General features: G+C 39.3%; 1 protein-coding gene across 1 annotated transcript in view; it reads right to left on the reverse strand.

Annotated features, from left to right (window-relative positions):
- The window catches only part of LYST (lysosomal trafficking regulator), a 789,135-nt gene that overhangs the window by 187,446 nt on the left and 586,551 nt on the right, over positions 1-15,138 (reverse strand). Inside the window, exons 38-41 of the mRNA XM_073671457.1 lie at positions 7,842-7,994; positions 6,086-6,330; positions 4,002-4,068; positions 2,989-3,145 (exon numbers count right to left, since the gene is read on the reverse strand). Of these exons, the coding sequence (XP_073527558.1) occupies positions 2,989-3,145; positions 4,002-4,068; positions 6,086-6,330; positions 7,842-7,994 (622 nt within the window). The remainder of the gene's footprint in view (positions 1-2,988; positions 3,146-4,001; positions 4,069-6,085; positions 6,331-7,841; positions 7,995-15,138) is intronic.

Raw genomic sequence — 15,138 nt, forward strand, 5'->3', positions numbered from 1 at the left:
GATACATAATTGACTGGCTCCACAAAAGACATACATACTCTGATTACTCTTTGGAATCAGATTATGCTTACCCCTTCAATTTAACTGCACTTCTCTCTATACTTCCCTAACCCCAGCAATCAAAAAAATCTGTAACTTTTAAATACACCATTTCCGCTTGGAAAGCGGTTAGGAAGAAATATGGCCTTTCTTTCAGAATTTCTAAGCACCTGCCGCTATGGCGGAATCCAGAATTTCCACAGGGCATTGAAAACAAATTATTTTTAAATGGCAGCAAGCGGGTATAGATAACATATCTCACCTTCTCCACCCAACCGATCAGAGATGGTTGACGCACCCAGAGTGTATGGACAAATATGATCTACTTCTCCAACATGGCTTTCAATATGAACAAATTAGACTTTCCATTATGTCAAACTTAAGGGATGTCACTTTCAAGACCTCCCAAAATGAACTGGACGTCATTCTACTATCCCCAACGGGCACCCCCTCAATATCTAGTCTTTATTCGGTTATGAAATCTAATTTGTTAAAGATTCACCCTGACATTTTCTTTAAATATTGGAAGCAACAATTGGAAGACGTTGAAATTCCCACTAAGATCAGATTAGGCTGGAAGTTATTTAGAAAATACATTATAAATGAAACATGGAGAGAAACTCAATATAAAATAATACATGGGGCCATATACGCCTTTAATATACCGAAAAAAGATCCATTATCAAATAGACTAATTGCATGCCCTAAGTGTCATCATCCATACTCTGACCTTATGCATGGCCTATGGTCCTGCACCGATTCAACAGCATATTGGGATCAGGTTTCAGATTTGATTTATACTATATTGGGTCCAGGGTTGTTAAATATTAATTATAGATATTCATTTTATTCTTAATTCTGTACCATACAGATTGCATCAGCCATCGTTTCTAGATGACATGCGCTATTTGTGTGTGTATTTTTAGTTCACTACTATATGCGGAATGACAGGTGCAATAAAAGCCCATGTTAGAAACAGGGGGGCTCTCTTGCCATTCTACAGGACACAGGAAGAGGGTCTGTGTGTAAACCAGCTGCTGATGTCGGCCCAGGAAACACGTTCTTTACCCGAACACATGGTGTCATCCGGACACACGTGCTGGACACAGACAGACGCAATCTACCATCCAGAATCCCAGGGAAAGATGGGTGAATCTCAACAATTAAGCTAATTATGGACAAATGGACAATCACTTTGTAACTAATTATTGTGTGTACCTTCTGCAATAAATCTTTTAAATGGACAACCCGAGAATAAATAGATACATTGTTTTATAAGAATATCTTGATATTGATACTTTGAGAAGTCCTCGATAGAGAAAAAAAATACAGAAAGAAGTATTTATTTTACAAGGGTACACCCGCTCTCCATACTTAGCCCTACTACATTATTGGAGTAACACAGAGAACCCCTACAAAAAAAAAAAAAAAAGGCCCCCCAAATCTGCTCCATACTCTACTCTTCCTGGCAAAAAAACAGATACTCAAACATTGGCTAGACCCTAACATCCCCCCCATAGCAGAGCTGATGATCCAACTGAAACACTTTATGGGAGTAGAACAACTAGACGACCTCAGTAACAAGAATCAACAGGCTGGCAAATTTTTATCAAAATGGAAACAGTTTAGTATAACGTGTTGCTCTCTGACTGAAAAAAATAAAATTGTCGAACCATTTACCTCTACAGAATGGTATATTCTAGAGGATCTAAACAACAACTTAGGACTATTACGCGTAAACTAAAACATGGGAGATAATTAGTAAGAATTACTTATATTTACTTAATTCCTTTTGCTGACAATGATTACTGTACGTTGTTAATACTTAATCTTTGTTTATTTGTTATGCCAGTTAATCAAAATGTATTGATTATACATTGTGCCTGATCTGCGTACAGACTCCTGATTAATGTTCATTTTGGCTCTGTTCATATGTCTTTATATGTTCTTCTTTTCTGAAAATCCAAATAAAAATGATGTTTGAAAAAAAGAAAAAAAAAAGATTCAAGTCTCCTAAGGGAATTTTTAAACACAGTGAAAAGTAAGGAAAAAAAAGTTTTAAAAATTATGAAAAAAAAATATAAAAAAAATCAAATCACCCCCCCCCTTTTGCCCCATTGAAAATAAAATAAATAAAAAAATATATATACAGATACATATTTGGTATCGCTGCATTCAGAAAAATCTAATCTATCAAAATATAAAGTAAAGTAATCCGATTGGTAAACGACGTAACGAGGAAATTAATCAAAAAGCCAGAATTACATTTTTTGAACGCCACAACATTGCAATGAAATGCAATAAGAGGCGATGAAAACATTGTATCTACCTGAACATGGCATCAATAAAAATGTCCGCACAGGGTGCAAAAAATAAGCCCACACCCATCACGAAAAATCAAAACGCTATAGGTCTCGGAAAATGGCGACAAACGCAAAAACTTTTTTTCATACAAATTTCGGAATTTTTTTTCACTACGTAAATAAAAAAAACTATATATGTTTTGAATCTGAGTACTCATGCTAAACTGGAGGATCATATTGACAGGTCAGTTTTACCTATAGTGAACATGGCAAATAAAAAAAATTATGGATTTGCACTTTTTTTGCAATTTCACAACACTTGGAATTTTTTTTCCAGTTTCTAGTAAAGTATATGGTAAAATCAATGGTGCCATTAAAAAGTACAAGTCACCCCGCAAAAAAAAGCCCTCATATGTCTATATTGACGGAAAGATAAAAAAGTTATTTGATCCCATTCCTGAGAAAAAATACTGACCAAATACTGATATTGAGGCCGTGGCCTTAGTCTTCTATTCTGGACCTTGCGGTCATGAATATTAGGTGTGGGAATTACAAAATTTACGGTCATTTGTTGTAATGCTTGAAGTGAAGAAGCAGCAACACTGTATGGACACTCACACACCTCTAATCATGCTTAGAAACTTACCTTGATATGCAAGGAACATTTTGGTGAAAGGAGGCAATCTGACCAAAAAGTGAAGCACGGTACCACTGTTCGAATAGTGTGATCCATAGTGATATGGCTGCACTGGAGGCATTGGGTCATCTTCTCTATCTGTTTTGCAATACTCATCTTCCAAATACTAAAAATATATACAAATTTGTTAGGTTCAAATTCAAGTAGACGTCCATTATCAAAAGTCTTAGATATATTTCACAAGGTACAGGATAAAATTAGATCTTTACATTAAAAGGAATCTGCCGCCCCCTTTTTGAGCTTTTTCAGCTATTAATATGGGCATACAGGTTGCATACAGGTGAAATTAGTCAAAACTGTATGCCTCATGGATGTGGCCTTGTTCAGTAAAAATTACATCTTTCAGGCTAATGGGGTATATGCTCCCCGGTAGATTAGACTGTCTCCGGTCTTTATTATACAAGATTTCTCCTCCCCATCTCTTCAGACGTCCCTTTGACGTCACGTGCGAGGCCGGAAATCCCGCGCCTGCGCATTCTGCCTGCTGTTGCTTCTGGATTTGCCCCTTGATATGTAATTGCCTTTGTCCAGCAAATTTTTAATTACCGGAAATAATATTTAGAAAAAAAAATATTTTTTTATTTGTTATATATTTAAATATTAAAAAATGTGTTATTTTTGATGATTGTTACTCTTCACGTACTACATCTCAGTCCCCATTCACTTCAATAAAAGCTGCAGCACCTGACAACAGCCACTATACAGTGTGTGTGGCACTGTGCAGATTCGGCTCTATACACAATGTACATCTCGCCTCTGGAGCTGTAAACCCCTGATCAGTGCACAATACTTTCTAGATTGGATTTTGTTTATTGTTTTGCAATAGTACCATAAGACAAAGCGAGAGCAACAATTAATAACTAACAAAATAACAATTTCTTGTTTTGGATTCTAAAAAAAATGTTCAGTTTTGACTGAAGGTGTGCGAAAATTACAGAGGCTTTCAAGATAGTCTTTGGTACCTTGTAATTATCTGTATAACGATCTTCTTTCTCCTTTGATTGAACAGCTATAGGTTTCACAAGATTCCTTCAGCACAAAAAAAAAATAATCAAGTATATGGAAGACACAAACTCAAATAAAGATCCCAAGATGTAGAGGTAAATTTATAACAGATATAAGCGCCTACTGCTGAAATTTGAATTTGTAACACGCACTGTTTGTCACAAAAATCACACTTTATATTGTAAGTACTGACATCCTCAGCAAAATCTGCATGTTAATAAACCTATAGACTAGCAAATATTTAAAGAATCCATGTGGAAAAATGTGCTATATTTCCATGTATATTTAGCCAGATATAGATTTCTGTGCATAACACTTAGATTTCTGCAACTCCCTGTTAGCTGTCCTGTGTCGATTGGCACAAGGTCCGAAGTCATCTTAATATTAAAAGCAATTAAGAGGGCTCAAAGCTTAAAGGGGCTGTCCGGTCCAAATCAATAAGTCTGCAATTACTCTGCAGACTGTCACTTATACATCACTTCTATAAGTCACTTATACATACTCCCGGCCAGTGGCTGTGGCCTTGCTCTCCATACACTTATCACACCCACTAGACAGCCGCCCACTATTGAGCCCACTGGCCGGGAGTATGTATAACTCATACATACCCCCCTGTCCCGGGTCAAAAACCGGCGAATCCCTGCACTGCATGCGCTAAGGGGATTCATGTGACTGCAGACTAATCGATTTGGACCAGACAACCCCTTTAAAGAGGGCCTGTCACCAGGTCAAAAGTGGCCAGTTTTTGCTCTTATTTTATCCCTGCTGTCTCCTACGGGAATAAAACCATCATTTGGTTTACAGTTTAAGAGATATGTGCCTTTATATTTAATGCTAATTGTTATAGTCTTTACTAAAGGGGCTCGGATAGCAGGTTAATAATGCAGAGCACCCTAAAGACACGCCTCAAGAGAATCCTTAGAGAAATACTCTCTTGCTAAAAACCCAAAAATTAGCACCCAATCAAAAATCCTATATCTCTGGAATCATATGGAGGATTTAGAAAAAAAAAAAAAAACATTACTCAGGGAAGCAGTGAAAATAAATTAAGTGCAAAAACTGGCCATTTTGGACCTTGTCCTTTACCAATATATGACGTACTGGGGCATCATATGCCAGCTCCCTGACTTTGATGCAGGCTCAGAAACTGATCCTGCATCTTTGCCAGCAGATGATGACTGAGTTTTTCAGCCATCATCTGCCTCTAACAGCCATGAGTAATGCGCAGCTCTGTGGCCCGCGGCAATTAATCTGTTAAATGCAGCTGTCAATCTGTGACAATCACTGGCTGCTCACAGGCATCTCGTGACCCCAGCTGCAGCCGGCGCTGACATCTGCTGATGTCATGAAAAGTGCTGGCAGCAGCTGGGCGTCTCGGTCTTCTGCGTTCCACTGCGCTCTTTCCTAATTTATGGGGAGAGGCAGAGTTGGGTGTGACGCGGGGGGTAACCCCGCCCACAACCCAGCAGCCACCGCGGGGACCCCAGTGCTGAGTCATGCCTCACTTGTCGTGACGTCAGCGCGGGGTCACATGATGCCTGTGACCAGCCCAGGATAGCGCAGCTCACAGGCAGAAACCGCAACGTAAGGTATTTATAAAAATCCTTAGCGGCCCCGGGGGGATACATTGGGCCGGGTAATATAAAGTACTGGACAACTTCTTTAAAAAGGTTGTCTGATTGAATGTTATCACCTATCCACAAGGGAGGGGTCCAACGGCTGTGACTGCCTTCATTTGTAGAATGGGGCATTTCTATCCCTTGTTATAAAATAGATCGGCAGGTTGGATGACTAACCACAGCTTCATTCATTCTCTATAGGGCTGCAGGAGAAAGTCAAGCGCAGCTCTCGGCAGCCCTGTAGGGAATTAATGGAGCGGCGGTCAATCACTGCTAATTAAAGCTTCTTGCACTGTCGATAAGAAATGGCGCAAGCTGTCTGAACCCCACCAATCAATAAGTTATCACTTGTCCTGTGGATAGATGATACAGTAGTTGTCTGGTGAAATCAAGTTAACTACAATGGCTAATCACATAAATACCTGTATATTAAGGTGCTGCTAAGGTCCAGTGTTTCACTGGTGTAATCACTGAGTATGAATGGAAACACAGGATACTGCATTAAGTCATTGAATGATCGTCCAGCATGTTTGTTCAAGTGAGTCAGATATTCAAAGTTGGTTATCTGTCCAGAACACCAGAGTTGGGTCAGAGCAGTAATGTTTCCATACTCTAATAGATTTGGAAGATCATTGGACAATATTTTCTGGAAAACATCATCTCGAACCTTAAAGAGAAACCATACAATTTGCTTAATATGCATTTTCAAAAGCTTTGTATTAATACAAAGATAGGAAAAAGCTATCTAAGGGTATGTTCACATGAGATCTTTAAAGGGATTGTGTAGGTTTGCCACAAAGGTCTGGCAGACTTGTGAATCCTCATGTCGCATACAGTGTGCGCTGTCAAGATTCTCCAGTGCCGGCGGTGAGACTGGGCAGTCATGTGACTGCAAGTATGCAATATACATACTCTCGGCTACATTCTGACTAGACGGAACTGAGCAAGGCTGCGCACGTCTAGTTGTAATGTGGCTGATACCCAGCGGCAGAGAAACCTGACAGCGGGCGCTGTGCCTGATTTGAGGATTTATAAGACTGCAGTCACTTATAGTGACACCAGACTTTCATGCCAGACCCAGTAAGACACTGGCAGACCCGCCGAGTTTTTCAAGCCGATGACGCTTCAGGAAATTGCTGGCAATCTTTTTCCTGAAGCCTCTTCTCCAGCATCTTTTCAGTCATTTTTGAGGCATTGTCTTTTTTAATAAAATTTGAACTATAAATAGCGAACTGTTTCTGCCCGAAAAATTAACAGCTTCCTTCTTTCAGCGGCTTCATAGCTTTCAAAGCCCGTAGCGGTTAAAAGAAACTCCAAAAGACAAAACATACGCTCAGCAAGTCATTTTGACATTTCTTTGTTCATTCCTTGTAGTGTTTTTTAGTGCTTTTTCAGGTGGGTTCCAGTCAGAATCTGACTTAAAACGACGTTGTTTGCACATGCCTTAAGAGGGAATTTAATGATACAAAAGTCTTTTTGTAACTAAATGTGAATCAGTCTTTCCAATATCTTTATCTCACTTTTATTCCACCATTAATAGCGTCCGGCCCTTGCATCTGCCTCACAACTTCCTTCTCCTCTGTGCGTGTACATCTATGGCCCCAATTCATCAAGAGCTTTTAGCCACAACTCTGTTGTATATCTGCTTGAAATGTTGCAATTTTTGTGACTTTTGTCATTTTTACAGCAGTCCCGACCAGTTAGGGCAACTTTTTGAAAAGTGAGCAGAGCACGAGAGGGACAGGGTACGGCCAAATGCTTCCAAAAATGTAATCATAATTTAAGCCACAAAGTGACGTAACTTATGCCAATAATGTAAGCTAGCCCATAGCGTACGCAGTAGAAAGATGCACCTGTTTCATTATGAGATGCATGCATATTTTCACATATGGAAGTAATGGTATACAGCAGCTGTATAGGCACTTTTGCACCCTGTAAAAATGATACCTAGAGACCCTAGGTGCTCTCATGAGAAATGCAGGGTAGAAGCCAATTGTAAATCAGGCTGGAAGTACACTTGGGACATGTCAATGCTTTTGGGCTGTGTTTTTCAAGTGCACTTACTACCTTATTTGCTTATGTGTTTTTAAATGAACATTTATGTACTGTATGAAGAATTCTGATGTATTCTAACTCATTTGTAACAAACTAACGGTGTCAGTAATGCCATACACTTACCTTTGTACTGTCAAAAGCCAGCAACAAGGTTCTACCATTTGTTAAAAACGTTTCTAAAGCATTATCTCGTAACTGCCACCAGCGTTTGTGGACTTCTTTTATTTCTTCATAAGTCCAGGAAAATGATGCAGGTTCTGATTCGCCAAGGAGGGTCTGTAAACAGCATAAACTACAGTAAATTATACATTTATTGTAATTAAAGGTAGTCTGTCAGCCTGTACTTAACACATAGCCTTGTACACTGCCCCTGTTAAAAATCACACCTTTAGTGATCTAATTACTGCTTCTGTTTAGCGAAACTTGAAGTTTACCAAATTTGATAATTAAAGGGGTTGTCCACTACTTTATATGATCCCCCAGTGTATTCCCCCAGGGCCCATAAGTGTTTCTCTAAATACCTTGTGGTGCCTTTTCTGCCTGTGAGTGACGCTATCACTGGCCACTCACAGGCATCACGTGACCCCCGGCTGCAGCCGGCGCTAACATCCGCTGATGTCACGTCAAGTTCCAGCTGCAGCTGGGGGTACTCACTTCTGTGTTTCACGGTGGATGTTGGGCTGTGGACAGGGTTACCCTGCGTGTCACACCCGGCATCCACCGCGCGCTCTCCCTCTCCTCATTCACTGGGAAAGCGTGCAGGAAAACCCCGCCCACAACCCAGCATCCACGGCGGGGAGAGCGTCACTAATGTCACGCCTCACTTGACGTGACATCAGTGACGGGTCTCGAGATGCCTGTGAGCGGCCAGTGATAGGGCTGTTCAAAGGCAGAAAAGGCACCTCAAGGTATTAACAAAAACACTTCTGGGACCCAGGGGGATACATTGTGGGGGTTCATATAAAGTAGTGGACAACTACTTTAAGGTGCTCAGTGTACCTTGGCACAGCTGAAAGGCTCAGTGTTTCAAACTGGTTTTGCATATCCCCTTGGTTGTCTCTGAAATGTCTCTGCAGACACTGTTTGCTCCAATCAAGTGAGAGCTATTAACCACCATTGAGTAAGATGGGGGGGGAGCAAAACCAGTGGGTGGAGAGGTGCAATGAGCTGGGTACCTTATTAAACATAATTTTCTGCAAAACCGAGTCAGTGATAAGAACATTAAGGTGTGATTTTTATAGGGGCTATATCCTGTGTAAGGCTATGGCCCCGATTCACCAAGACCAGTGATTTTCACGGCGGTCTTGATGAAGGGGCGTGTTGGGGTCAGATGCCCTTGATTCATTAATTGGCGTCTGACTACATCATGCCAGGGACTACAGTCACATTTCTGGAGTAAGGAATGCCACAACTTGTCATGAATTACATTAGCAGTGCCATCACACCACATATTGCCCAAATCCCAGCCCAGCTCTGCCCATTTTGGAAAAGCTGTCCAAAACTGGTGTAAAAACGTCAAAAGTCACAAAATTATTGTGCAAAAATGTGGTGACTTTTCAAAGACTTATGCCAGAATTCTGGTGTAAAAGCTTTGATGAATCGGCCTATGTGTTTAGTTTCTACTGTCAGTTTGGTCTGAAGGCACTGAATATACCGCACGTGAGTAGAATGATCAGGAGGAAATGCCAAAATAAAATACATTTGGTAAAGTTGAACATGGAAAAACAATAATTTACAACGGTAAAGAGATGTCAAAAATAGTTCAGTACATAAATGTTTTAAGATAACAAATCTGATAACATTTCATCACCTACTAGTAATAAGCAAACTGTATGCACAGGCACTCGAGAGAGCAACCACAACAGAAGCAAAATATTCCATATCTCATACTGAAATAGAGAACTGCCTCCCAACACGAATTATGTCTGAAATTATAGAGTGAATTGAAAAGGCTTTCCACCCCTCTCTTTTATTTTCTATAATAACTAAGAGTTTTATACAAAAGTAAGTAAGTAGGTGGCGCTAGAGTTCTAGTCCTCTTCCTCTCTGAAGAGACAATTTGCATACAAAAGTAATAAATACCATATACTTTTCCTGCCGATCCCACGAGGACAGAGCAGCTGCCAGGGACTAGTATGAGAATACGTGTTGTTTATTAATTATATAGCATTATGGAAAATAACAGAAAGGTAAGGAAAGACCATTTAGAATGTTTTTCTACTTCAGTCAATATCCTCCGTGGGAGGCTCTGTTTATGGCTATTTTCCGCATTGGCTCATCTTTCTTTGCTTAAAGGGATTTTCCCATGAATGAAAGTTAATTTTAAAAATTGTCTGTCTGACCGTGTATGGAACATACCACATCTCCTGGGCAGGGGAGGAAGCAAAAGACAATACAGACATTACAGCAGGGGATCGCAGAGGAGTCATTTTCTGAGGTAAAATATTGTTTAAAAACAGGCAGTGAAATGTTTTACCACAGAAAATGACTCCTCTGCGATCCTGTGCTGTAATGTCTGTATTGTCTTTTGCTTCCTCCCCTGCCCAGGAGCTGTGGTATGTTCCATACACGGTCAGACAGACAATTTTTAAAATGGAATTTTGTTTGTGGGAAAATCCCTTTAAGTGTCTTCTGCCATTACCAGCAGAATGTAACTTAGAGACTGTAGGACCCATTATTAATTGTCAAATAAAGGAGAATTTACACCTAACCACTAAACAACCACCAATTAGAAAATATTTACTGATTGGTGGTCGTTTCATACCGGTTTACACAAACAGACTGTGGTAAAGATGCCCACTGAACAATCGGTAATTGATCACTCCGAGTGCAAAGGCGGCCATTTCACCTAATGAACAATCATTTTGCTTTTTTATCGGGTGACTGGCAGATTGTTTACACTGTAAGCTTATAGAGAAAGCTAGGAACTCTCGTCCACGATAAGCATTCAGTGAGCAGTCTCATTAGTATGTTCTGGAATCAGCCTACTCCTTTCTTTACATTTTGCCCTATGATGCACTTTGCTTGTATTGTCTAGCTCTTATCTTTCCTATGTCTTATAAGATATAAAGTAAGTAACCAAAAGGGTAAGGTAGAAACTGTAACGTTGTGAAGTAGTTTGGGGGGGGGGGGGGGATATACAGTACAGACCAAAAGTTTGGACACACCTTCTCATTTAAAGATTTTTCTGTATTTTCATGACTATGAAAATTGTACATTCACACTGAAGGCATCAAAACTATGAATTAACACATGTGGAATTATATACGTAACAAAAAAGTGTGAAACAACTGAAAATATTATCTTGAAGCTCATCAAGAGAATGCCAAGAGTGTGCAAAGCAGTCATCAAAGCAAAAGGTGGCTACTTTGAAGAACCTAGAATATAAGACATATTTTCAGTTGTTTCACACTTTTTGTTAAGTATATAATTCCACATGTGTTAATTCATAGTTTTGATGCCTTCAGTGTGAATGTACAATTTTCATAGTCATGAAAATACAGAAAAATCTTTAAATGAGAAGGTGTGTCCAAACTTTTGGTCTGTACTGTATGTCCTGAAAAAAGGGTTTATCACAAAAAAAATGCACTTTTGCTCAATACAAAAAAAACAAACAAAACTGAATGAAAACACAGATACAAAAACTTCTGCATCCTGTTTCACTAAACGTCCACATTACGCATGTATAATAATGCTAAACAACTTAGCAAAGCCATGGTTAATTTGAGCCTAAAGGGGTGGGTCACTACTCCACAGTGGGCAGTGAGACCCACCCAGTAGCTGTCAATGGAACAATGGAAAAATCGGAGGACGCAACAGCAAAATAGGTGAAAATATAAAAATACATTTTATTCATAATTGTCATTAAAAGATGTATATGCAAAGACAACACAAGGAAGGCAGACAGTAAGCACATACACAGTGAAGGAAATAACTATTTGATCTCTTGCTGTTTTTGTAAGTTTGCCCACTGACAAAGACATCAACAGTCTATAATTTTAAGGGTAGGTTAATTTTAACATTGAGAGATAGAATATCCAAAAAAAACATCAAGAAAATCACATTGTATAAATTGGATAATTTTTTTTTTGCATTTTGCAGTGAGAAATAAGTATTTCATCCCCTACAAACCGTTATGAGCTCTGGCTCCTACAGACCAATGTGGGAAAGTGCCAAGTATTAGTAACCCGTGCGCAGGTCTACTTCCCACCACCCCTACTCCATCCCTTGGCACACAACCTGGTAGGTTTTAGGATTCCTTTTGAGGGCTGTTTGGGGACATATTACTAACACTTTGCACCTTCCCACATTGCTCCTCCTATCCCATACCTATCTTTACCCTGATGTTATTGTTCCCTATAGTGCCCCTTTAAATATACATAAAGTGTGAACCACTGTGCTTGCCGCAGAATACTTATGGGAGCCACATACGTATGTGAGGTCTCCTTGGCCATAGGCCGTAGTTCAATAGCAGTTAGGGTTTAGTGGATTAGTCCAGGTTTGGTGCATGCAGACTTATATTGTCTCCAATCAGTACTCCCAATAAAATATCTAACAACTTTCCACCACTCTTTGGTACAGGTTTATATTTACATTAAGGCTGGGTGCCCATGTAGCGTTTTTCAAGCGTTTATGCTGCGGAATTTCTGCAGCGTAAACGCTTGTGAAACGCTAGGTAATCCGCACCTCATGGTCCCCAAGGGGATTCCGCATGTTCTATGCACATGCTGCGGATTTTTCCACAGCGTTTATGCTGCGTACAAAAATCCGCAGCATGTCATTTAATTTTGCGGAAGCGCAGCGGAATTCCCGCCATTGACTTGCATTGAGAAGCATAGAAACCGCGACTGTACATTTGTACAAGCGGCTTCTATGCGTCTCTATGTGCGGATGGTACCCAGTTCTGGAGGAGAGGAGACTCTCATCCAGACCTGGGTACCATTGTACCTGTAAAAAAAATATGTGCTTACTGTCTGCCTTCCTTGTGTTGTCTTTGCATATACATCTTTTAATGACAATTATGAATAAAATGTATTTTTATATTTTCACCTATTTTGTGGTCTCGCCCCTCCGATTTTTCCATGTATAATAATACGCTGGCCTTTCTGTTTCTTAAGTTGGAAAGAGGTTTAGGTATAACTGGTGAAAAGTCCTATTTTGTGGTGGCAGGTCATGAGGAATCATACAGAATCAGGAAGGAGACAAAGAGTAATTTTATGCTCACATCTGCTACGCAAGTTCCTTCATCACAGATTATATTGAAAAAAATGCTGTGCTACATTGTCCAGTAAAATGTCAGACACTATAAAAAAGACCTAATAGAGACCCCATAATAAGTCAATGGAAATTGTTGGGGCATGCAAGTTTTTGTCATTTGATGGGTTTTACATTGCAATTAATTTTTATTTACTCTTTTTTATGACTGAACAAATCAAAAGAACTACCACATATTTCCAGCTCACAATTAGCGCTATACTTACCTCGCACACGTGCGCGGCTTCTTCCCCTCTCATCATTGATCCTCTGAAGTTGGATGCAATCGTAGCGGCTTCAGAGAGGCGCATGATTGGAGGTGAATATAACGCTAGCAATGATGCAGACGCTTGTAAGTTATGTTATCACGCCCACAGGGGAGTGATTACATGCCAAGTCCGCTGACTAGCGTGGGGACACTAACACCCCCAAGACTACTCAAAGCCCTCATTTACATATGATAAACTGACTTATTTTTTTCTAAAGATCTGTTTATGTATGTAATGTAATACAGGGACTATTAGGCAGGGTGTTTATATATGCAGACACAACTGCTGGTAGTTCTGGGGGCACAGGGGACCTAATAATAATAATCTTTTTATTTATTTATCTAGCACCAATATTATATTCCACAGCGCTTTACAATTCAGACAATTTACAGACATCATTGGCACTGTCTCCATTGGGGCTCACAATCTAGATTCCCTATCAGTATGTCTTTGAAATGTGGGAGGAAACCAGAGAACCCGGAGGAAAAACATGACAAGTTCCCTTTAATAATAAAGACCTTCAGTTAAAAATGGCATTTTTTGTTTACTTGTGTTATCTTTGCCTGCTCCTGCATCCCTATACTATAACAACGATCAGCCTGCAATTAGTGGAAGTCCCATAGTGGGACAAAGTGTAAAAGTAAAAAAAAAAAAAAAATTGAAAAAAAAATTGTACAAATTTTTTTTGAAAAAAATCCCCAAATTATAAAAAAAAAATAAAAATATACCGTTCACATAAAAATATTTATTTATGAAGAAAAAAAAAGAAAAAGTACACATATTTGGCATCGCCACATCCAGAACTACCTGACCAATAAAACTGTCCTACTAGTTAACCCCTTCAGGGAACACCGTAAAAAAAAAAAAAAAAAAAAAGAGGCAAAAAACGATACTTTATCATGATACAAAAACATGAACAAAAAGTTGAATGAACCGCAGTCAGAAAGACTAATGTAAATCAAAACAAGCTGCCATACAGCTCCATCAATGGAAAAATAAAAAAGTTATAGCTCTCAGAATAAAGCAATGTGGAACGACATAAAAAAAATAATAATTCCTGAATTGCTGTTTTTTGATCATTCTGCCTCTCAAAAATCAGAACAGAAAGCAATCAAAAAATGTCACATGCCCAAAAATGGTACCAATAAAAAAGTCAATCTTCCCGCAAAAAACGAGCCTGTCGGCCGAAATATGGAGAAATTATAGCTCTCAAAATATGGCGATGCAAAAACTAGCTTTTGCAATAAAGAGAGTCTTTTAGTGTGTGACTGCAGCCAAACATAAAAACCCGCAATAAATCTGGTATCACTGTAATTGCACCTGAAGAATAAAGTCGTCTAATCACTTATACCACCCCAGGAATGGCGTAAAAAAATAAATATAACCAATTTTTCACCTGCTGTTGCTTTGTTCGTTCGGCCATCTCCAAGATGCTATCCCAATATGTAGTAGGTGTAATAATAATAATATTAGCAAATACCTACAATTAGAAATGTACTATAGTATTTTTGATTCGCAATGCCACTTACCTCATGTGCAGGCAATACAGGATCTTAGGAATCCATGGTTACGACCACTAGCAGCTAGCTAACTAACTGTCATTATATCAGTGGACGTAACCATGGATACCTAAGGTCCAGTATTGCCTGCACATGAGGTAAGTGGCATAGCGAATCAAAAATACTATAGTACATTTCTAATTGTAGGTATTTGCTAATATTATTATTATTACACCTACTACATATTGGGATAGGATATTGGAGATGGGAATACCCCTTTAAGGCTCGGCTCACATTTATTCTGCACTCTGCGCTTATACCGGGGTATCCATGTAAATCACTGAAATATGTGATTCAGACAGAACACCTGGCGGAAGATTCCATTTAATCAGGCAGATG

The sequence above is a fragment of the Phyllobates terribilis genome, unplaced genomic scaffold (genome assembly GCF_046119375.1).
Source record: "Phyllobates terribilis strain yellow unplaced genomic scaffold, ASM4611937v1 Scaffold_3__8_contigs__length_932513732, whole genome shotgun sequence".
NCBI lineage: Eukaryota > Metazoa > Chordata > Amphibia > Anura > Dendrobatidae > Phyllobates > Phyllobates terribilis.